The sequence below is a fragment of the Ziziphus jujuba genome, chromosome 2 (genome assembly GCF_031755915.1).
Source record: "Ziziphus jujuba cultivar Dongzao chromosome 2, ASM3175591v1".
Lineage (NCBI taxonomy): Eukaryota > Viridiplantae > Streptophyta > Magnoliopsida > Rosales > Rhamnaceae > Ziziphus > Ziziphus jujuba.
This window is the reverse complement of record NC_083380.1, coordinates 19,924,295-19,949,841: the sequence shown is the minus strand read 5'-3', so window position 1 is coordinate 19,949,841 and position 25,547 is coordinate 19,924,295. Positions and strand designations below refer to the sequence as shown.

Here is a 25,547-nt window from a genome sequence, read left to right as displayed (position 1 = left end):
TTACATAAATTTGACAACAAATGATCTAATTATACTGTGAACACTTTCCAATATTCAAAATTAGGGTTAAGGTCAATTTTATAAAATTAAGTCTTCTAATGGATCTTAATAACATTTAGGAATACATTATCAACCTTAATTTTGTCCTATATTGTCCAATTACAGTTTAATTTTACCAAGTATTTACATAAATTGGTCAATATTTGGTTATTACTCAAAACTCACTTATAATTGGTAAACTATATCTCAATAGAAAGTCTATGAGATGGGTAACACTATATACTCACTTGGTCAATCATTGCTGGTGGTGGCCGAAAAATGGATTGGAAAATTTAGCCAAATTTAAAATCAATATATTTTTCAAATGGTTTGGAATTAGGCAAAATTAAGGCCATATTTGGACTTAGAAGGTCCAAATTAAGTGGATAGGATTGTCATAAGGCTTGAAAGTGGTCGAAATTTGATGGCTGGAGCAGCAATAACAAGGTGGTGGTGGTGATGGAGGTAGTGCAGCTAGTGGTCATCATCAGGGAAACAAAAGTCGACGAAACCGTCGAGATATCACCGATACTTTCGGTTGCTGGGCGCCTTCGACACCGATTGGGGAGAGGGGGGGGGGGGGGGAGAAGAAGTTTCTATCCTGGGTGCCGCTGATTTGTGGCCGGAATCGAAGGAAGTCGATGGAATCTTACGATGTCAGTGAGGGTTTCGGTTTTTGGGTGGATACGGTGGAAATGATGTGGAGAAACCGGCGGATTGTCGGTGGAAATTTATGGGAGATCTCGACCGGACTGGGTGAGTGTGTTTGTGATCTGAGAGAGAGAGAAGAGTGTATTAGAGGAGCTGTTCGAACAGGTGAAGAAGAAGCCAAAAAAAAAAAAAAAAAGAAAAAGAAAAAGAAAGAGAATGAGTGGGAAAGAGATGCCATCGGAGATAGAGAAAAAGAGAGAGAGAGAGAGAGAGAATAGAGAGAAAGAGAGGGAGGAAGAAGACGAAGGGAAGAGAGGAAGAAGAAGAAAGGAAAAGAAAAAAGTCTTTTTTCCCACGTGGGGGAAAAAGGAAAAAGAAAGAAAAAAAAAAGAAAAAAAGAATTTAAAATAATAATATGATAATATTATATTGGGCTTTTTCATAGGCTTTTGGTATACTCAAATATCCAATTTATTAATTGGGCCAGTTAAGTTGTAATTATGGATCTATTTAGAAAATCTAAAGTTTTTAAAGATTGCAGGATTGTAGCATCTCAATTCATATCCCTCCTCTTTTATCTTTTTGTGTATTTTTTTAGTATTTAATTTGATTTTATCTATTCAAAAACAATAAATAAATAAATAAATAATATTATTAGTTTTTCTATTGTATAATATATAGGATTTTAGTATATATGCCTAATTGGATAAGTAGTTTATTATCATTATATTCTAATTATTATATTTATATTTTTTATATTATTTTACTATACTAATAATTTTATATATAAAAATTTATATTCTAAATTAAATATTTATAGTTTTCATAATTTTATCGACATTTTCATCAATATCGATACTTCCATCAATATTTCCATAAAATCATACCTTTAATATTTTTGTCGATACCTATATTTTCATCATTGGTTATCATCATCAAAATCCATAGCTTCCTCCACCTCTTCCACCACCTCCTTTTGTTGTACAAAATTGTAGAAGGAACAAAGGAGCATATCTATTCAAAATTTTTAGAAACTTTGTTTTGGATGAAATTTACATGGGCATTGTTGTTTTAGGATTTTTTTTTAATTTTTATTTTATTTTATTTTTTATAGGTGGAATAGAATGATTATGAGCATTCAATTTGATTTGAGACCATAAAATTTCATTTGGAACCTTGAAAACCTCATGATTGATGTTTTTTGCATTTGGGTATTACTTATTCAGTAAGATAACACAAATGGATGATAAGGCTTTGTTGTTGTCGACAAGAAGAAAACGACATTGAACTTGCAAGAAATGGCCATTGTAGTGACAAGAAACAACCGAGCCTGTGACCCATGAAGTTGAAAATCAGTTGACCTCGACCTGGATGGATAAGGAAGACAAGTCATTTATTTTCTCACAAGTTAATTCCAAAAATTATCAATTTTTGGAGGTCACATGTGTTGACCTTGTTTTTCACTACTTTTGTTAAAAATTAACAGAATTGGACTAAAGTGTTAGATTTTTGTAATAGAAGGTATCGATTGTTAAAATATTTTTTACAACTCCCTAAATGAAAACTTGATAAAAATAATAAAAGGTATTAAAGTATATTTTGATCTAACTTTCTAGTAATTGAATATGTAATTACTTTGGTGATAAAGATACTCGTGGCCTGGAATGAGATTGAGAAAATTTGAAACTATTACTATTATTACTTATTAGCATGTAGGCCACCAAAATATGCAATGAAAAAGGGTTCTAAAAAAGTTCTTGTTTTATTTGGTTTGTTGCCTTACATCATTGTAATATCTTTTTGCTCGTAAGTTTATAACTCCTTATTAAATGTATTAAAGTATGTATCAGGTGCCAAATATCGATATTTGATTCGTTTATATTTAATTACAGTTTATATTTAATTACACTTATTTTTTCAAAGGTCTGTCTTTTCATAATTGAGTTATTATAAAATTTTAACCAATAAAATATTGGTATATGGCATTTGATACAAATTTTGATATATTTATTTGGTATTTTAAGTATTACTCATACATATATATATATATATATATATATATATATATTTATTGAGACAATGTAATCGTCTGAGATTTTTTGTTAAAAAAACTTACCACCAAGCTGTCTTTAAAGAGATACCTCCTTTATTATTTAATTAATAGACAAAATCGCAAGAGCACAACCTTGATATCTCGAAAAGGCTGAAGTTTCCAACGATCAAATTTTAAAATTTTATTAAACAGAGCCTAAAAGTAATTGATTAACTTATATATAATCTCCTCACGGATGTTTTAATAACAAAGTTCATTGTTTTTCATTTTGAAAGCCTAAGGTAGAATCTCTATTCTTGACATATATATTATATTATATATATGGGGTCTTTCTATGGTGGATGTCCTCATTTTTTTATCGTGCAGAGATGTTTAAAAAATCAATGATTTTAAAAAAAAAATTATCATCAATATTATTATATTAAAATAATAATTTTTATAAAAATCACCATCTTTTGAAATTATCCGTGGAAAAAAAATAATACAAATACCTGCATTATAAAATTTTCATATATATATATATATATATATATATATCTACATATCCCATCTAATATTTTAAAAGATGAAAATGCAAAACATATTTTTTATTGTTACGAGACGAAATGTAAGCTCCACGTTGAAGCATATATGCTTTCCAGAAATTAAATTATAATATAAATAAAATTAAATATATATTTAAATTGATATAAAACATAATCATTTTTAGACTGTATAAAAAAAAAATTAAAGCTTATGTGAACATAAAATTAATAAATTATAGATAAATATACAATACAACATATATTACTAAGTTATAAATAGGATAAAATGTTGGTTAGTATTCTCTATTTTTACTCTTTTTAGTTTGGTATCTGTAAAAATTTTTTTTAACAGATAATACTTTCTATTATACAAAATTGAAACCGTTAAAATCAAAAGATTTTTGTTCAAAAAATTGATCACGTGAGACAATAAAATAATTTTTTTTAATAATTTCATATTTTTTTAAGAAAAAATTTTGAGAGAAAAATGGTTTAAAGATTGAAAATACATTTAATCTAATTTTTATGCCTAATTAACATTTTAATTTTAATTTTAAATTAAAATTAACATTTTTATGTCTAATTTTTAATTCTTTTATGTTTAATTTTATGTTTCAAAAATAAAATATTCTTAATTTTAATTTAAAATATTAAAATAAAATTCTAAATATATTGGTGAACAAGAAAAAAAAAAAAATTCTCCCTCATGTTTTAGTAAGAAAACATATATTTGGCAAACAAGGGAAAAAATTAACAATCAAATAAAACTTTTTTTAGTTAATAAATTTAAATTAAGATTTTAATTTAAATTTAGATTAAATATTATAATATTAATAATCAATATTGTTTTTCTCTTTCCTAATTTCCATAACTTGTCTACTCTCTTACTGTCTCTCACAGCGTCTCTCTTTCTTTCTCTACCTTCTTCACCCAAATTTTTATTCATCACTCTTCCTTCTCTTTCTCTCATTACCAGAGTACAAGAAAGGAAAAAAATAGGATAAAATCTGCAGCCATTAGTTTGCAGCGAAATGGGTATGTTTGAAAATGGGTTGCAATTTCTCTTCAAAGGTATATATATACATATATATATATACATATATATATATATTTTTTTGTTAGATTGCAAGAAGAGAAAAGATGAAGGAATGCGTTTGATCAACATCATCTTTTGCTGTCTTTTTTTATATCATGCATCCCGAAGAAGAAAACAAATAAACATAAAAAAAATACGTATAAAAATTCCTCCTTTCCAAACACCCAAATGGAAAAAATGAAAAAATTGATGAACTGGTGAACTGGAAGAGGCATGAAGGGCAGAGGCAGAGGTAGAAGCGATGAGGCATGTGGGGCAAAAACTGGTGAACTGATCTTCTGGATATCGATTACAGGAGGTGGATGGGTGGTGGGGCTAAGGCGGTTGCAGAGGCAGAGGTGGAAGCGATGATGGCGGTGGAGGAGCTTGAGCTTCAATGGTGGGATTCGTCATCTGATGGGGTGTGAACTGCCCTCTCCTACTAATCTTACTGAGAAAAATGCAAGCTTTTTAGAGTTTTGAAATTTTAATTAAAGAGAAAGCCAAAGAAAATTGAGATTAAGAAAGAGAAATTGAAAGGAAGAACTGAAGTTTGGTTTGACGTGAAGTGAGCAGAGAAGGAAGAAGAAAGAAGCAGAAGATGAAAGGTCACGTGAGGTGGAAAAAAAAATGGAAATTTTGGGGAAAAAAAAAAAAAAGAAGATAAAAAAAGAAAAATTAATTTTGGAAATCACGGGAGGTGTACGACCACGTGACCATTTTCACAATTTCCGTTGTAATTTAACGAATTTGAATTGAAATGTAATATTTTAAAAATAAAAAGATATCATCTGTTAATTTTTTTTTTTATAAATCCTTAAATAAAAAAACGAAAATAAAGAATACTGAACTGAATTTTACCTTTATAAATAATAATATATAATCTATATATTACTAATTGATAAATAATAATCTATAAATGTAAATGAGAATATAATAGGTTTTTAATAAATAAATAAAATTAAATTTAATAGTATTTTTGAACAGCATATTTTACTGTTTTTGAGACTACAAAGGGGCATTTTTGTATTAAAGCTGAAAAAAGTGTATGCCTCGTAAGTGTACTGCCCCAAATTTTAGATCTCAAGATATTTTTTATAGGCGTCACCCCGATGCCGATGTAGTCCAAGTTTGCTTTTTAAAACATGGGTTAATTATACTGTGTATTTTTTTAGATTTTCTTTAATTAGAATCGAATATTTTTATTATTTTTTATAATTATAGAATGATGTTTTTTTTAATTACAACCGAATACTTTTATATTTTAATAATTATATTGCATATTTTTGAAAATTTTCTTTTAATTACAATTGGATACCTTCATATTTTCATAATTACATCCATCTTCTTTCTGATAAAATTTCATTTATAAAAATATATTCTCTTTTTTATATGCCAGTTAAAATTTTATTAATTGTCTCTTGTATATATTAATTAAACATAGATTTTTATTAATTTGAAATATAAAGTTTTTTTAATTTGAAAATGTTGAAACCCAACAGAAAGTAAGTACAAGAATAACTATCAATTTTTAACAGCACCTTCTGAAATGTTTAAAACATAATTTTTTATGTTTTCTATTTTTTTTTTTAAATTTGCTTTCAAAATTTATTTTTGAAAATGAATAGCCAAACAAGTTTGGCCATTCCTGTTTGGCCAAATTTGGGTCGTTCTTTGGATTTGTTCATGGAAAAATTTTAGGAAGTTAGCCAAATATGAAAAGATAAGACTGACATGTATTTTGCAATAAATGGATGTGAGATTTTAGGATTAAGATTCTTAATTATACATATATATATATATATATATATATATATATATATATATAAAGTTTCTTTTCTGTATGTAACCGTTAAAACTTTTGCAGGATATCCATGACTATAGAATTTTAAAAATGTTTCTTGCATTTTATGATATTTAAAATGATATATAACCAGTTCTATCCAAAAAAAAATTAAGAAAAAAAATTAAGGAAAAGATAACAGTTACAAATTAGAATCACAAGAAAGACATAATTTATAAAAAATATATAATATCACAAGGATGACCCTGTCGTAGCTGTTGAAAACATGAAGTCCACCAATCCCCCCAATGCACATATCACAAGTTTGGCCATTCCTATGTAGCCATTCATTTTCAAAAACAAGTTTTGAAAACAAATGTAAAAAAAAATAAAAAAATATGTTTTAAACATTTTAGAGGGTGCCGTTAAAAATTAATAATTATTCTTGTACTTACTATCTGTTGGGCTTCAATCTTTTTAAATTAAAAAAAAAAAACTTTGTTTTTCAAATCAATCAAAATCCATATTTAATTAATATATACAAAAGACAATTAATAAAATTTTAACTGTCACATAAAAGAGAGAGTACATTTTTATGGATAAAATTTTGTCAGAAGGGAAACGGATGTAATTATGGAAACATGAAGATATCTGGTTGTAATTAAAGAAAAAACTTTGAAGGTGTGCAGTGTAATTGTAGAAACATAAAGGTATCCTGTTGTAATTAAAGAAAACATCAAAAGTGTACAATGTAATTATGGAAACATTAAAGATATCGATTGTAATTAAAAAAACTTTGAAAGTGCACAATGTAATTAATCATTTAAAACACTGATCCCACCACATTTTAACCTATATATGATTAAATGCATGCAATTAATTGAATTTGGTAATGTACATCTACGTAGCCCACCCGCCCCTTAATTCAACTTTGTACTAGCTAGTCTTATAGATATGAGTTATGAAATGTCCTTACGGACAGCCTCACCAAAAAATTAATTCAACACAATTATATATATATATATACACTTTTGTTCATTTACTTATTCTTTGCGCTAATTTTGTTAGGTAATTTCAACTTTAACTTTAACCAAAAAATGTCTTATGGTTTTCCTATATAAATTCATTTCAACTTTGACTTCAACCAAAAAATGGCTTATGGTTTTCCTATATAAATTCAAGTCCATAATTTGTTTCATTTCACCCCTCGTTGAGCAATTGAAAACCACACAATGCCGCTATTTATGGTCTATATCTTTCAGTTTATCTTATTATCATTCCCTAATGCAATTTTGTCCTTTGAAGGGAATTCTGAAAGCAAAATAGTAGTGCTAAAGTCCTTCAAGCTTTCTCTTCCACCAAACACTACAGGCCCTGAGTCACTTGCTTTTGATCGTTCTGGTTCTGGTCCTTATACTGGAATCTCCGACGGTAGAGTCCTAAAATACAATCCTAAGTCAGGAACTTTTGCAGAATTTGCCACAGTTTCATCCAACAGGTATCCAAACTCTATATTCATACGTCACTACGGGGTCCCTAACGAAGTAACAATATATTTTATTTGTTGTTCCCCGGCGCTATCCCTAAATTGCATCTCAAATCTCAAATTTTCTTTTTTTGTTTGTTTGATTTGTTTTTACCTAGTTTAAAGTTATTGGATTATATTGATTAATTATATTTGTCAACGTCAAATTCCACTTTCTTTGAGAAGAAAATAATATTATATATAAACACACTAAAAAGGCGTAAATGCCTTTCCTTTTTTTTTTTTTTTGTTTTTTGCTTTTTTTGTTTTTTTATATGTAATAAGACGTCTATCTCTATATCTCTTTATATATACGATTAATTACATTAAAAAAAACTGCAATTTGGCCTTCATATTTAAAATGTAGCAGTTTAGCTTTTTACATTTCAATATGTTGCATTTTAGTTTGATAGGGTGTTTTTGGCTATCCTGATTAATTAACCGCTCCATCTCATATGACCCCTACTATCACTAATATTAAAATACAAATTGATTTAATTTGTTGCATTTAGATTCTTTACTTTTAAAAAGTTTTGCATTTTCGTGCCCTCCAATTGGTTACTCATTAGCTGAACAAATTGATTGGATCGAAAGGCAACAAATAGAAATATGAAAATTTTAGTTGCAACATTTTAAATTTGAAGGTAAAAAGTGCAATTTCTGAAAAATAGAGAGTATTTAAATGCAACAAACCATATATACATATGTGTGTGTGTGGGTGGGTGTGTGTTTATATGGGTCTATATTGATAGTTTCTTATTGTATCTAGGATTAATTGTATTTTAGTTTCTTTGACTTATAAATTAAATTTTATGATTTAAGTTTTTAACTTTTAAAAGTAGTAATTTAAATTTTTACGTTTTAAATTTATTGAAGATTGATACAATCTCTAATTTTGACCAAATAAATTGGTGACAATTTAGTGAAAAAAACTTGCAATAGAATCTGCCAGGAAAGAAATTGGGATGTTGATTGAACAAAATTGAGGATTAGAGGAAAAATCTACGACAAATTTGAAAATAGAAAGTTTAAATTGTTACTTTTGAAATCTGAAAACTAAAGTTACAAAACCTTACAAATCAAATATACTAAAATGCAAACCTTGTTTGTTTATAATATTTTTAGCAATTGATTTATTATTTAAGTTTCTTTGGACTTACGATAAAAAATAAAATAAAAATAAAATAAAACAAAAAGCTTTTTGCGACTTTATCATTTGATGATCATATTCATGAATCAATTTCAAAACATAAGTGTTTTTGAAGAAAACTATAAAGTATCTTAAATAAAAAAAACATACATATTATTTCTCTTTATTTATTTAACAAATAATTATTTTTATATTACTATAAACATATAAAGTTACGTATATATATATATATATATATATGTTAGATATAACATTTTTTTTAAAAAAATTATGGAATAGATAATAACGTTTTGAAAGTGACTTTTACGCATGAGATATAGAAAAATGATATAGAGGGACAATGAGAGATGTGCGCACATTTTCTCCATATGTGAAACACTGGATTTTTCTTTCTTTCTTTATTTATTTATTTTTATTTTTTGGATAACTGAGGGTATGGAGCTCATGTTCATTTTTTTTTTAAAAATAAAAAAATAAAAAGATAGTTTTACGACTAGGCTTTTAGGAAACATTGAAGATTATATTCTAGTTGTTGTCTTATATGGAAACTGTAATTTACGTACGGATTTATGATGGTATGCTTGGAAAAAATTGTTTTTGAACAAAAGAAAATTTATTAGAGGTTGAAGAACAATACTAGACTGGATTAAAGGTTGAAGCCAACTTGGTCCCTCCATCCAAATTTCAAGCAAATTTACTGGACACTGCATATATCTAGCATAGCACGAGTTACTTTATTACTCTGCTGACTAGAAAAATTAGCGTGAGTTATTTTATCTATTCAATTGATCTCTAATTTCTTCCACCAAAAAATAGTCAAATCCGAGATTGTCATCCATATAATTAATCAGATCCACTGCCACTTTAGATCGCTCTCAACCGTTCCACCATTAATACATGCTTCGAGACACAAACTAATTAATACCATATTTATTGGTCATTAATTAAGTTATCAAGGGGGACAAACATTTGTTCATGGGTTTTGACATTGCAAATATGATTTATATGCCTTTCTCATTCCGAACGACTACCCCCATCCCAACTGACTAAGTGATTGTCGATGTAGCTCCGTCGAAATTATATTTTTACAGACCTTCAGAATTTTAAACATTGGAAGGTTTGAAGAAAACTTATTTACACCAATAAAATTTGAAAAATCATCACTTATTCCTTCTATATTTGGATAATTATCATTTATCATCTGTGGAGTATATTTTGGCTATATTGATTTATGAAAACTATGTTTTACTTTACTATGCCAAACTAAAAATCAAAAATTTATTTTATCAATTTTTTTTAATAATATATATTAAAAATGTATTTTATTTGTATTTCTATGTGACTATACACAAAAGAATCTCGAGTGAATAATATTTTTTTCAATACAGATATTTATTATAAATGATCAAATATGTACATAGTATTATAACGTAAATGAGATGATAATAAATTTATTTTTTTTAGAAATAAATAAATTCAAACTCAGATTATTATCTAAATAAATAGTGATTATTATTAATAAACTGTCCTCGTAAAGGAGAAGAGAATAATAATTTAATGTTTATCTTTACATAACTTCGTAAAGAGTAAAATAAAAATTGCACAAGTCAATTTAGTTAAAAATCAATTTCAACGGCTAAGTGACAATTATTCAACCCAAACTTTAGAGGTTTTTCTTTTTCTTTTTTATTTTTTAATTAGCCTGTTTTTTTTTCATAAGTTAGATATATTTTGATATTTTAGTCCTTAATTTTGGTTTTTGGTACTATGATCTTTGAACTCAAATTTTGCTTGTACAAATGGTCTTTAAATTGAATTTTGCTTGCATAAATAATCGTTAAACTGATTATGTTCTGACATTTTTAGGACAAAATTTCAAAGAAAATTTGACTTCAAAAACTAAAGTATAAAAAATGAAAATAAAAAATTATATTTTCAGCTTTCCAAACCTCTAGAGGTTAAGTGATTGTTTTTCATACTTTGAATGTTATATAATGAATTTTCATCAAACATAAAAAAGTTGGATAAAATTTTGGCTTAAACACATTAATCATTTATGTATGTATGTACTCGACGTTAAGCTAATTTATTTACATTTTATCCTGGCTCTCACAGGTCTAGGGCACTATGCGATGGTAAAAGTAATCCAGCATTGGAACCCATGTGTGGGAGACCACTAGGTTTGGGATTTGATAAATATGGTACTCTTTACATAGCAGATGCATATTTCGGGCTTTTGGTGGTGGGTCGCAATGGAGGGGTTGCCACCCAGCTTGCGACAAGTGCAGGAGGTTTTCCTTTCCGTTTCCTGAATGCTTTGGATATTGATCCGGAAACTGGCATTGTCTATTTCACTGATGCTAGTGCACGATTTCAAAGACGGTAATACATATATATCTTGCCCAATTTAGTTTCCCTTTTTCTTCATTGCCAATCATTTAAAAGAAGAAAAAAAATGGTTATTTGAGAAAAATTAATATTATTGTTCACTATGACATGTTAAAAGTAAAGAGTTTAGATATTTGTTAGCATTGAGCACCAATTGGATCCCAAGATAAGATGATAAATGCTAATAGGATATATTTTAATATATATATATATATATATATATTGACTATTTATACTAAAACCTTATTATAAAAAAGTGAAGGGCAACCAATTAAAATGTCAACAATATATATAAGTCCCATTAGTATTCCATCATCCACATATAACAATTTTTTAAAGAAAGTTAACAAAATTAAAGGATAAGAATTTTTTGTTAGCCCATGTTTTCATGCTTTAAAAAATAATAAAAATAAATCCAATTTAGGTATATGCTTCTCATATTTAGATCCGTAATGAAATTTTACAACTGAAATTAGAAAAAAAAAAAATCACAACATTGCTAATTATTCATCATTTATATATTTATTTTCCTCATTTACAGCTTTGTAGTAAAATATAGAAATACTTTGCTAGTTATGTAATGATTTTTTGAATTTTTATTTCCCCCACTTTATAATGAGAACAATGTTCATATATCCAAGGCCTACTAATTAACATATCAAAGCTCTATATATATTTAGAAAATTGATATCCTATAAGCGATATCCTATTTAATATTTAGGTATAAAATAATTTTGCAGATGTTATTTATTTATTTATTTAAAAAAAAAAAACTAGCTGGTCAAGTGACAATTTTAAACATTTTGAGTCATAATGTCTCTTGTTGTAAACTTACAGATATTTAAGATCAAATCTATATGTACGTATTTTTAATAATTTCACTTAGAAGGAAAAGGTAATTAAACACATGTTAAGTCAAAAAACAAATATTGATATCAAAAGATACTTATATGCCATACTGTTATTTTATAGGTTAATTGTGCTTTAGTAGTTTTTAGTTTGGAAAAATTGCACTTATGATACTTAAATTTAAAACGTTCCAATTTAAACCCTCAAGTTTTAATCTGTTTTATTTTGGTCTAATTGTATTTTTGGTTAATGGCTGTTAATGGTTTGAGGTATTAAAATGCAATTTTTTTTCCTTTTCTTTTGAAAATAAAGATCTAAATTGCAACAAATTGTGATTTGATATTTATTATATATAATCCAACCGTTAACCACTGTTTGCTAAAACACCCAATTGGACTAAAACCAACAAACTGGAACTTCTTAAATTTGAATGTCGAAAATATAGTTTCTCTACATTAGAGGATATTAAACTCTAATTAACCCTTATTTTCATTGATTGAATATGTATGTACTATAAAAGTGGGCTAACTAGCTTTTGTTGGCTACATAGGGGTATGATTTGCAACAAGTGGGCTAACTAGCTTTGGTTGGCTATGTAGGGGTATGATTGGCAAAGTACATATGATAATATTAATTTCAACATTTTATTTTTTTTTAATACTAAAAAGCTGTTAAAGAAAAATTAATCAATTTTATAAAAGAAAAAGAAAAAAGAAAAAGAAAAAGAAAAAGAAAAAGAAAAAGAAAAAGAAAACCCATGTAATGAGAGTCAATTAAATGATCAAATGTGTATATCACAATGGATTCTTCTTTGAAAAAAATAATAAAATAAAATAATTTTACCCACATTTGGAATCATATATATTAAATCATTATCATGTACTATATGTGAGGTATGTAGTCCACCGTATCAAAATTGATATACAATGTTGCATATATATAGCCTAAATCCTTAAATTAACAAATTTTAACTAAAGAATCTTGCTTGAATAATTTTTTGATTTTGCTTTTTTTTGTTTTGAAAAATAATAAAGTAACTTTTGTCCATGCATGTAGTCAAATAAATGAGGCAATCCTTAATCGAGACATGACAGGAAGGTTACTCAGTTACGACCCAAGAAGCAAAGAGGTGAGAGTGTTGCTAAAAAATCTTGAAATAGCAGTTGGTGTTGCAGTAAGCAAAGGTGGCAATTTCGTCCTTGTTTCCGAGTTTTTGTCAGATAGAATTCTAAGACTTTGGCTCAAAGGTCCCAAAGCTGGTGCTTCAGACATTTTTGCTAGACTCCCTGCACCAGATAACATTAAAAGGAATCCCAGAGGAGAATTTTGGGTTGCCGCAAATATTGAAATAGCTTATGATCGCGATCTTTTATGGTCCGCTAGAGAAGAAGAACAGAAACAATCTGTGCCTTTAGGCATAAAGCTCAGTGAGGAAGGCAATGTGTTGCGGATGGTGACAATTGACGCAGGAAAAACTACGGAGTACTCTGTCAGTGAAGTTCAAGAGTCGAATTCCGGATTATATCTTGGGTCTGTCATTAACAATTATGTTGTTGCTACTCTTAATTAATCTATAATATTATAAACTTTAATATTGCTTAACTACTTAATATATGGTTTACTTATAGCCACATATGTTACCAGCTTGGGCCGCATTATGTGTACGGAATAAGAGTATACTGCTCATATGGTTATTAATTTAAGGAAAAAAGTACCTGAATACATTCGTTTTGCAACTTTTTAATATATGGACTTTTAACGCCGATGCTCCTCGCACATATTTTTGTACTCTACATTGAATTAGCATCAACATCCTGAAGTTTGTAATCGTGCAACATCAGCCCAGATACGTATAACTCTTACTGTTACTTTTCATTCCTTTGGGTGCTGGACCTAAGACCAACTGTTAGATCACTTTATATTTTAGAGTTGATGGTATTGCCATTATTAATGTTGATCATGTTCTAGATTTTGTGGATTGGGCTTGTGTATTGATTGTTATTTTTCAAAAGTTCATTTGTTATCAGTAACTTTCCTTTTTTTTTTTTTTTTTGTAAGGGGACGTATTGAAGGATTTTATTTAAAATTTTCAATGGGGCTTTTTCATTTGAAACCCCACCTTGGGTATCCTCAAGAGGGATCCATGGGAATTGTCTTGTCACTCTCCACTCAACAACGGATTATATGGAAAGCAAAGTGGGGGGCAAATCTTAGAGATTCCCAAGTTGACTGAAAATGTCTCGATCGTCCATAATATTTGAGACAAACCTCACAAGCCGAGGGACATGGCCCAACAGAGCCAACCCATTCTCCTCTTGGGTTGGTTGTTGGCCCCTCAACTTCCAAATTGAGTTATAATGACCACGTATGTATGACTCATTTAACTTGGTTCTTTATCGAAGTTATTATATACAGTACGTTCTAAACGGTACGGCTTGAAAGCTTGTAATTCCTGATAGATTAGTTTCATTGGTCCAAACCAATTTTCCACTCAGAATTGGATATCTCCATTTTGCCTTAGGCCATTTAACTCGATCACTTATTCGGCTAAAGCCTAGCTGTTCGATACAGTTAAGCTCAGAAAACTTAAAGGCTCAACTAGGCCAACACCTAGATGTTCCTGACTTAGGAAGGCCATTTAATAAGGACTAATCCATTCAAGCGAGGTTGGCCTATTGACAACACTCCTTTGAAACCATTACATCTGGACAAACCCTAATCAAGACTTGCAGTACTATAAATACAACATAAAGCCATCAAATCAGGTATATGCGTAAAACCCTTGAAAACTCTTTGATATCACTCGATTTTCTTTTCTCAGAGAATTGATTTGAGTATGGGAGTGCCATTGGGCCACTCTCTAAGATTATACTTGGTGTAGGCAGTCACAAAAGAGGAATCACTAAGGAGTAAAACTCAGGATTTCAACCTGTCCAGTTTTCACTCTGGTCCAATTCCATATACATTCTTCCAGAAATGGAAGAAAAAGAAAACTCCAGTTTCTAAATTTTCAAAATAAAGGTCTCTACCTTTCTTACAGCAAAAAGGACCTGTTTATATCAGCTTTTGTTAATTTCCTTCACCGTGCAGGGTGTAACCCAAAAAGAAAGCCACATCAGTAAAGAAACAACAAAAGATAGCCACATAAGAAGAAAACAATACAAATAAAACAAAAGAGCTTAAAACTCATCGTTTTCAACTATTTTCTTAAATTGTATTTGTTGCAGCTGCATCATTTTCGTCCCACTATGAGAAAGCTTGACCACGAAAGAAGAAGAAGAAGAATAAGCAACAGCATCTGGTGGATGATAGTCAAAGAGGTCTGCAACATTAAAAGTGTTAGAAATCTTTAGATGTGAAGGGAGCTCTATTTGATAAGCATTAGGTCCACATTTCTTTAGAATTCAACAGGGACCAATCCTTTTAGCTTGAAGCTTGTTGTAGGTGCTAGCAGGGAACCGTTCGTTTCGAAGGTGGACCATAACAGGATCACCAACTTTAAAAGATTTGTGGTGGTAATGAAGATTAGCTGCAACCTTGTAGCGAATATTGCTAGTGTTCAAATTTTGTGTAACATACTTTTAGCTTGAAGCTGTTGTAGGTGCTAGCAGGGAATCGATCGTTTCGAAGGTGGACCATAACAAGATCACCAACTTCAAAAGATTTGTGGCAGCGATGAAGATTAGCTGCAACCTTGTAGCGAGTATTGTTGGTGTTCAAATTTTGTGTAACATACTTTTAGCTTGAAGCTTGTTGTAGGTGCTAGCAAGGAATCGTTCGTTTCGAAGGTGGACCATAACAAGATCACCAACTTCAAAAGATTTGTGGCGGCGATGAAGATTAGCCGCAACTTTGTAGCGAGTATTGCTGGTGTTCAAATTTTGTGTAACTCGAGTATGAACTTCCTGAATTCTGTTTATTGAAGTGTCAGCCGCTTTGTGAGGAGGAAAGGGAGTGGAAGCAAGGTCAACAATGTGATTTGGTGGTTTGGTATAGACGATAGCAAACATATTGAATCCTATTGAACGATTGACCATACTGTTATAAGCAAATTCAGCTCGGCGTAAGTATGAGTCCCACTGTTTTGGAGAGTCATTAGCAAGGCTATGTAGCATGGAGCCAAGGTACGATTCACAACATTCATTTGCCCATCTGTTTGGGGGTGATAAGCACTACTAAACTGAAGCACGGTATCGAACTAGTGCCACAAGGTTTTCCAAAAATGATTAAGGAACTTTACATCCCTATCAGAGGTGATCGATTTTGGAATACCGTGAAGTCTTACAATTTCATGAAAGAACAGGTTGGCCACATAGGAAGCATCGACAACCTTCTTGCAAGGGAGAAAATGAGTCATCTTAGAGAACCGATCAACTACAACCAAAATGGAATCAACTTTACAATGTGAGAGATGGAGACCGAGGACGAAATTGACTGAAATATCCTCCCAAATATTGTTGGGGACAGGCAGGAGAGTGTAAATTCTAGTATTTTGTTGTTGGCCTTTGGCGGTTTAACAAGTTGCACAATGCTTGACAAATTTAAAGACATCCCGTTTGAGATGAGGCAAAAAATACCTCTCTTCAAATAAGGAAATTGCTTTGTCTCGGCCAGTGTGAGTAGCTAAACCACCTCCATGAAGTTTCTTAATAAGCTGAAAAGGAAGCGAAGTTCGAGGAATACATAGTTGCAGCCCTTTAAAGAGGTAACCATCATGAATATGAAAATCTCCGGTTGCCTTGTGCAAATGACAGTTATGCCAAATATTCCTGAAGTCAGGATCATCGAGATACTGGTCTTGTAGAGCAGAGAACCCCACAACCTCTGATTTCAACTTATTAATTAAGTTCACCTTACGGCTGAGAGCATCCGCCACTCGATTATGTTTTCCAGCTTTAGAATGGAATGTATAAGGAAACTTTTGAAGAAATTAGGACTAGCAGATGTGCATCTTGTTGATATGTTTTGTGAGTTGAAATGTTGCAAAGCTTGGTGGTCACAATGCAGGACATTGCAAAGCTTGGTGGTCACAATGCAGGACAAACTCCCATTGAACCAAGTAATGCTTCTTATGCTTTAAGGCTCTCACAATGGCGCATAATTCTTGCTCGTAGGCAGACCACAATTGACGGGCGGGGAACAATTTCTCACTGAAAAATTCAATAGTGCTGCTATTGCATAAGGACAGCTCCGATGCCCATGGAAGATGCATCTGTTTCTATTTGAAAACCTTATCGAAGTTCGGTAGTGCCAACATAGGAGCTTCGGTAAGGCGTTGCTTCAGAGTTTCAAAACTTTGTTGTTGAATAGGTCCCCATTGAAATTTTCCTTTCTTGAGGCAGTCCGTTAATGGTCCTGCGATAGAACTGAAGTTTTGAACAAAATGTCTATAGAAAGTTACGAGTCCATGGAAACTACGAACTTCGGTGACTATGGAGGGTGTCTTCCAATCATGGATTGCAGCAACCTTAGTTGGAATGGCCTTGATTCCATGCTTGCCCATAATAAATCCTAGGAAAAAAAGTTCTAAACTCATGAAGGAACATTTCTTGAGGTTTAGATACAAATTGTTGGCCTTGAGTATCTTGAAAACCTGCTGCACATACTGAATGTGGGCATCGATTGAGTGGCTATAAACGAGAATATCGTTGAAGTAGACCACCATGCGGATTCCAATAAGAGGTTGTATAATCTGATTCATCAAATGCATGAAGGTACTCAATGCGTTACATAAACCGAAGGGCATGACCCGCACTCATAAAGACCCAAGGGAGTCTTGAATGCTGTATTCCATTCATCTCTGGGCCGTATGCGGATTTGATGGTAGCCACTGTGAAGATCCAACTTAGAGAACACTTGAGCCCCACTTAATTTATCTAGCATATCTTCCACTCGAGCAATGGGAAACTGATACTTTGTAGTTATTTTGTTGATGGCATGGCTGTCAATGCACATCCTCCATTCTTCATGTTTTTTTTTTTTTTGGAACTATAAGAGCTGGTACGGCACAAGGGCTTAGGCTTTCTCGGATAAGGTTCTTCTTCAACAAGTCCTCAATCATTTGCTATAGTATTTAAGCTTCCTTTGGTGGCATTCGGTAGTGAGGAAGATTGGGAAGTTTAGTCCCAGGTAGCAGGTCAATAGCATGCTGGATGTCTCTCATGGGAGGTACAGAATCCGAGAGTTCACTTGGATAGATGTCGGAAAATTCTTCAAGGAGTTGCTGAATTGGTTGCAGAAGTTGAAAATTTGCGGTGGTGTGAACCGAAGCGACAATACCGAAACAGCACTGTGAATGTCTTGCTTGAAGTTCAAAGTGTTTTCCCGAGATTGCTAAAAGGATATGACCTTTCTCCAAAGCTAGTTCTGGTGGTACTCCATGTGTAGGCAGAAAAGTATGGTCATGTTAGGGTTTGGAAGGAAGTAGGACAATTTTTTTTCCCGTTCCATTGAAACAAATGAGTCCTCTGCCGGCCATCATGCATTACCGAGTTACCGAACTGCCAAGGTCGTCCTAGGAGGATGTGGCATGCATCCATCTCCACAACATCACAAATAACCTCATCAACATAATGTTTTCCTATGTTGAAATGAACCTTGCATAACTCAGTAGCCTTAGTTTCAATCCCTTTTTTAATCCAACCCACCTTGTAGGGGTTTGGGTAGCTCATAGTAGGAAGTTTCAAGGCTTTAACCAAGGACTTGGACAATATATTCTCGCTGCTCCCGCTATCTATTATCACCTCACACACCTTCTTATTAACAGTATATTTAGTTTTGAAAATTGAATGTCGTTGAGGTTCCGTGGAGTGTTTAGGAGATAGTAACAACTTTTGAATGATGCAAATGACTGGTTCTCCTTGGTCTTCATCCACCAACTCGGTTTCATCTCCCATGGTCACAAATTCTTCTCCCGAATCCTCTTGAGTTTCCACTATGTTAACTTGTTTACGCAGTGGACACTCATTGGACTTGTGGCCTTGTTGACCACACTTAAAGCATTTAAGTGGAAAATTTTCGGCATAAGGATTTGAGGGTCTGTTGGGTTGATTTTGAGGTCTGCCGATTTGTTTCATAGAACTTTCAGCAGGGATGGTCTTTTGTTGAGGAATATGTGGTGACAGAGGCTTAGTTTTAGGTGGGTAAAATTCACTCATAGGTTTCCATTTTACTGGTGTCTTAGTTGTGTGCCTCTCCATTTGTTGTGTGCCTGTCCATTTGTTTTTCAATATTAAAGGCTAAATTGATAGCATCACTAAGATTCCAAACAGGACTAAGCTTTACCCTTTCTTGAATTGAAATAATTAACCCAGCCACATATCTAGCAACTAGTTGGCCTTCAGTTTCATTCAAGTTCACCCGAGCACTCAATCTATAAAATTCTTCAGTATACTCACTAATGGTACAGTTACCTTGGTGACAATGGTGATATTACTGGTAAAGTATTTGTTCATAATCAGCTGGAAGGAATCTGGCCCGTAACATTTGACGTAACCGTGACCAAGACTGGATCGTCCTTTGCCTTATTTCTGTCGATTACTCAGGACTTGTTCCCACCAAGCTGAAGCTCCCCCATGGAATTTGAAAGCCACCAAACAAACATGTTTATCCTCCGGTATGAACATATACTCAAAGAAAATTTCAACAGTTTGTACCCAATCAAGAAAATCTTCAATATTCAGAGACCCATCAAATTTTGGAATATCAATTTTAATTCGGTAGTCTGAAGCTTGGTGATCTCGAGCATATTTGTTACGCATTGTGTGATTGGCTCGACCCACGGCCATTGTTTCCAGCTCATCTTTGGAGTCCGAATAAAGTGAAAGTGGTATAAGGTTCTGCAAATCTAGAAATTGACGGCGTCGTGGAATTTGGAGGGGAGGAGAGTCCTGGAGATCCGGATCTGCTGGATGCACCAATGAAGTGGGTGTTGGTTGCATCTGGGTTGCTGTAGAACGGTCGCCGGAATGCTCAAGGAGATGAAAACCAGTAGCTCCAGATTTCAATGCAAGACCAAAATGTATCGCTGTTCAAAGTTGTTGAATCTCATTAGAAAGGTGTCGAATTTCAGATCTAGTTTGGCAACAGCAGATAAAAGCATTTTTGAGTGTTGGTCTTCGTCGGAATTTCATTGAGAGCTTTTGCCGGGATTGGCCATGGAAGAGTCCGAGAGGGTGACCGGGCTCTGATACCAATTTGGTGTAGGCAGTCACAAAAGAGGAATCACCAAGGAATAAAACTCAAGATTTCAACCTGTCCAATTTTCACTCTGGTTCAATTCCATATACATTCTTCGAGAAATGGAAAAAAAAAGAAAACTCCAGTTTCTAAACTTTCAAAATAAAGGTCTCTGCCTTTCTTACAGCAAAAAGGAGCTGTTTATATCAGCTTTTGTTAATTTCCTTCACCATGCAGGGTGTAACCCAAAAAGAAAGCCACGTTAGCAAAGAAACAACAAAAGATAGCCACATAAGCAGAAAATAAAACAAATAAAACAAAAGAGCTTAAAACTCATTGTTTTCAACTATTTTTTTAAATTTTATTTGTTGCAGTTGCATCAATCGATAAAGGTAAGTTTCTCTAGATTAGGTGTCAATAGTTATAACTTCTATGCCTCCTTTTTGCATTCCTTTTTCACATTTGGTTAAAAAAACTCAGCTTATGAAACTAGTCTTCTTTTACGAATTAGTCTAAAGTGCAACTTTTGCCGCTTTACATCACTTCCTAGCTTTGTTTCTGCCACACGTTGATCAGCTTTTTGGAAAAAAAAAAAAAGGGGGGGGGGGGGGGGGGGGGGGGGGGGGGGAAGGCTTAGAAGGCAAAATTCTCGTGTCTTTGAATAGCATTATATGTGTATATATATATATATATATGATTCCTTTCCGTGGAGCTTCATCATCATCATCATCATCATAAACAAAGGCTTGTAAGAAATGTTTTCTCTGAGCTCAAAAACAGCCATGCTCTCCATTTTCGTCTTCCTCCTCAGTATCCCATATACAGTTCTTTCCCTAACTCTACTCAACTTGCTTCGTTTGCCAACACCACTTTCAGGTCCTGCCTATCTAGCCTTTGATTCCAATGGCGAAGGACCCTATACGGGCAGTTCCGATGGCAGAATTTTCAAGTATGAAGGACCCAGAATTGGCTTCACAGAATTTGCGTTTACTCCAGCAAATAGGTTTAATATATTTTCTACATTACGCAGTTCCTATCAAGTTCTAAAGTGCTACCTCAAGAAATAATTAAAAACTAAAACTTGTTGGTTTGTTAACATTTATGTTTTCTGTTTTTGGGTTTTCAATTTTTTTTAAAAGTATAGTAGTTTGTACTTTAAATTTACATATATTGTCTAAGTACAATTTAAAAAAAAAAAAAAAAAAAATCTAATATGAAAAACATCATTTCAAACCGTTTATGAAATAAAACTACTTTGTGAAACATTTTATTATGGTTATTATTATTAGTAGTATTATATCCTAGTCATGTAATAGTCATTATTATGGATAAAATGGGGAAGGGGTATATTAGCAGCAATATATTATGCAAACCTATTCTCTATATTCGATCAGCATTGATTGTTGTTAAATCAGATCCAAATCATTGTGTGATTTCACTACCGACCAACGACTCCAGTCAATTTGCGGGAGGCCAATGGGATTGACCTTCAATCAACGGACAGGAAATCTCTACATTGCTGATGCTGATAATGGACTCTTTTTTGTGGGTCCCAATGGAGGTCCTGCAACCAGACTTGCGTGTTCAGCGGACGGTGTTCATTTCAACTTCCTAGCTGGTCTTGACATTGACCAGGGAACTAGGAATATTTATTTCACACAAGCCAGCTCTAACTTCAAATTGAGGTACTTACTTCGAATTTGATGTTCTCTGTTTGTAAATATTCTTATTTAGTACGCGTGCAATGATCTGCGTACATTTTTTTGTAGAGATTTATCGAGCTTGGTTAGTAGCAAAGACAGTTCAGGTAGCCTGTTCAAGTACAATCCCAGGACCAAGAAAGCCACAACGCTTCTCCGAGGCCTTTCGGTGGCGGCAGGAGTGGCAGTAAGCAAAGATGGATCGTTCGTGTTGGTGAGTGAGTTCTTAGGAAAGAGGATTAATAGGTTTTGGCTAAGAGGTCCAAAAGCTAATACATCGGAGACGTTCTTGGTGGTTAAGGGAACACCACATAGCATTCGGAGGAATTCGCGGGGGGAGTTTTGGGTAGCGGTGAACAGAATTTTGGGACCGCCACCGCCGCCGACGCCTCCAATGTTGGCGCTTGGACTGAGAGTGAATGAGCAGGGTCAGGTTTTGCAAGAGGAGTCTTTTGCATTAGCATATGGAGTTGAGGCAGTGAGTGAAGTTCAGGAGTTCAATTTTGATTTGTACACTGGGTCTCTGCATGTCCCTTATGCTGCTAGTTTCAGGCCTTAATTAGAATCTGTCTCAGAATGGTGATGGATTCCAAATCTGTTAAATAAATCAATTAATGCAATAAGGTTTTCTTTTAGAGAATTATAAATATTTATGCAAAATGAAATTGAAAGAAATAAATTGAAGGGCAGAGTTTGGAATGGAATTGAAAGAAAGAAATTGAAGAGGGTGTAGTTTCAATTCCCACCTAATTAATCATAGAAGTCGCAGTAAGTGTTAGGTGAAGCTATAGATTTCTAATAAGAGGTATGACCTAGCTAAATTTTTTCTTTTTCGTGAATAAAATATTTATCTATAAATATTTATATATGTACGGAATCGGCCGGCATCACTTTAGTACCTTTAAACTCATCAACACCTAGCTAAAGTTTGACTGTTGAGGTACGTGGGTAAAGCCCATGGTCTAGACTATAACAAATACAGCACTTTTTGGGGTAGGTGGGCTACGTCTATTTATTTCCATTTTAAAAAACAAGGACAAAAGGGAAAATATATATATATATATATATATATATATATATTCGTTTCTATATATATTCCGGGCCTACAATATTTGGTGGCAAATTTAAGCTTTTGAAAAACCAAAAACATTAATTTTTTTTAATTTAAAAAAAAAAAAAGAAAAAGAGAAAAGGAAAGAAAAGAAAGAAAGAAAAATGGGAAAAGCCAAGAGAGTTTAAAGATCCAATAGACTTGACATATCAATATATATACCAATGGGGCCATAAGATTTTAGGCCTATTTATTAAAGACAATGCGTATCCTACAAATTGGTCTCGAGTCACTTGTGTGGGAATATTTAATCTCAATAATGAAGTACTTTCGGCTCCTAATAAGCCCGAAGGTAGGTGTACTTGCTGATTCAAAGCCTAAAAAAGTACCTATAAACAACCTAGGCACAACCAGTTTAGGTATGACTTCTATCCTACGCCGTTCTTTCTCAATCCTCTGTATTCTCTCAATAAATATTACATCGACTTGAATGTCAGTGTGTCATTAGGCAAGTTACTACACCGGTGTCAAGCTTACTCCATTCACTCTACTTTTTTTTTAGGATTGTAGGCAAAGAGGGTTATCCAATACAGAAAGAGACAATTTTTGACCTAAACAGTTTGGTGCCCACTGTGGGGTACGAACTCACAGCAAAAAAGTTAAAAGCCCTTGGTCAAAAAATGATCAGAAATGCAAGTTTTGAACTGGTACTGTAACAGCTTTTCCAACTTAATCAAATAATACAATACTATCCAAAGTCTTCATTATAACACAAATATTACAAGTTCAAAAATAAAACCATTACAAGTGAAATCAAAATACATAACAAATAGTCCAATTAGCTCCCAAGTCAATTTAAAACTTCAACCCTCAATATGGAACTTCATTTCCAAACTTGGCCACCCAACTCATCAACTAAAAATCTTATAGAAAGATTATGAATGGAGGGGTGGGTACAGATATTTAGTAAGGGGTTTTAACATTCACACCAAAATAAGTATTTTTGCCACTACTAGAATTGCGTTGATAAATGACGCAATAAATACGTCGCACAAAATAAATAACGACGTATCGTACAGTGTCGCTTAACGTCCTGTCGCTAAATCTATAAAACAATAAGCGATGCAGTACGAGAGTCACCTATCTTTGAATTTTAACGACGCATATTGACTTTTAGCGACGCATTAATAAAGTTGACTATTTAGCGACGCATTAGTATAATCGCCTATTTAGCGACGCATTAATAGAGTTGACTATTTAGCGACGCATTAATAAAGTCGTCTATTTAGCGACGCATTAATAGAGTTGACTATTTAGCGACGTATTAGTAGAATCGACTATTTAGCGACGCATTAATAGAGTCACCTATTTAATGACGCATCAACACTTTTAGCGACGCATTATTTGTTAATGCATCACCCCTTCTTTTTTTTTTTTTTAATTTTTTTAAATTTTGTGAAAAGTGATTAAAATAGTAAAAATATAAAAATAATTAAAATACAAAAAAACGAAAACTAGCTTCATCCAAAATAAATAGAATACAAAAATTTTAAATAAATATTTTGTCATAACAAATTAATTATCAAATAAATTAAATATCATCTCATTGACATATTTTTACATAATTTGTAAGCTATTGTATTTTTCATAACAAATTTAATATTAGTTAAACTTCCATGAATGCATATTCATTGAGATGGAAGTTGATATCTTCTTGTTGACGATATTACATCCTCATACTGCATATGGAAACATTAAAAAAGTTATTAGAACTTAAGCAAAATAAATAAAATATTAATTATTATTAAATTTGTAATTTAGTAAATGAAAATTTAAAGAATATTACCATTGTTCTTAAGATTTGACGAGGCACATTTCTCTTCTCATAGTTATTACAAACATAGTCACTCTCACATTCATCCTCATTATCATTTTCATTGATACTTGGCAACTATATGACAATTGGATTGTAAGCCATCTTTGTATCTCCAAGAACATCTTTTCCAACAAAAGTACGATGTTGTGGTGAAGTTAAAACAATAGACCATCTTGAATCAAGTTGATCTTCAAGATAAAATACTTGTTGAACTTAGCAAAATAATGTCAAGCAATATAATAAACATAATTTCTACAAAAGCAAGATTAATAAAACCCAATGAACCTAAGTTGCAGTTAAAATGAAAAAAAAAAAAAAAACAACAACCCACCTCATGTCAAGAAAAAAGAAACTCACCTAAACGATGGAGACAAAGAAAGAAGAAAACCAAAAAATCACGAGGGCAACACAGAGAAGTCTAGCTTCTCGGCCGACGACAACTTAGGCAAATGAAAAATGAAACCTGAAATATCTCACTCTTCAAGTCTCTCTTAGATTGCTTCCAAATCTATTATTGATTAGGTAGTGTACTTGATGTAGTTTTAAAAAAGAAAAAATGGATTCAAAGGAGTGCGTAAAAATTTTAAAACGCGCCAACATTTTTCAAAGAATGGCAAGAACGCGCCTTTTCTCCCAATTGCATTTTTTTTCTTTGATTAATTTTTTATTTTTCAACTACAAATAAAAACTGAAAATATTTCTTAA

The 25,547-nt window shown here is 32.1% G+C and overlaps 2 protein-coding genes across 2 annotated transcripts; both read left to right on the top strand.

The window, feature by feature from the left end:
- Window positions 1-7,301: 7,301 nt before the first annotated feature.
- On the top strand, window positions 7,302-13,751 carry LOC107418908 (protein STRICTOSIDINE SYNTHASE-LIKE 10-like). The gene is made up of 3 exons (XM_025074001.3): window positions 7,302-7,623; window positions 10,916-11,182; window positions 13,094-13,751. The coding sequence occupies exons 1-3, from the start codon at window positions 7,358-7,360 to the stop codon at window positions 13,605-13,607; spliced, it is 1,047 nt and encodes a 348-aa protein (XP_024929769.3). The 5' UTR covers window positions 7,302-7,357; the 3' UTR covers window positions 13,608-13,751.
- Window positions 13,752-20,927: 7,176 nt separating this feature from the next.
- On the top strand, window positions 20,928-22,562 carry LOC107418967 (protein STRICTOSIDINE SYNTHASE-LIKE 12). Its single transcript, XM_048474405.2, has 3 exons — window positions 20,928-21,218; window positions 21,631-21,900; window positions 21,985-22,562. The coding sequence occupies exons 1-3, from the start codon at window positions 20,971-20,973 to the stop codon at window positions 22,472-22,474; spliced, it is 1,008 nt and encodes a 335-aa protein (XP_048330362.2). The 5' UTR covers window positions 20,928-20,970; the 3' UTR covers window positions 22,475-22,562.
- Window positions 22,563-25,547: the final 2,985 nt, after the last annotated feature.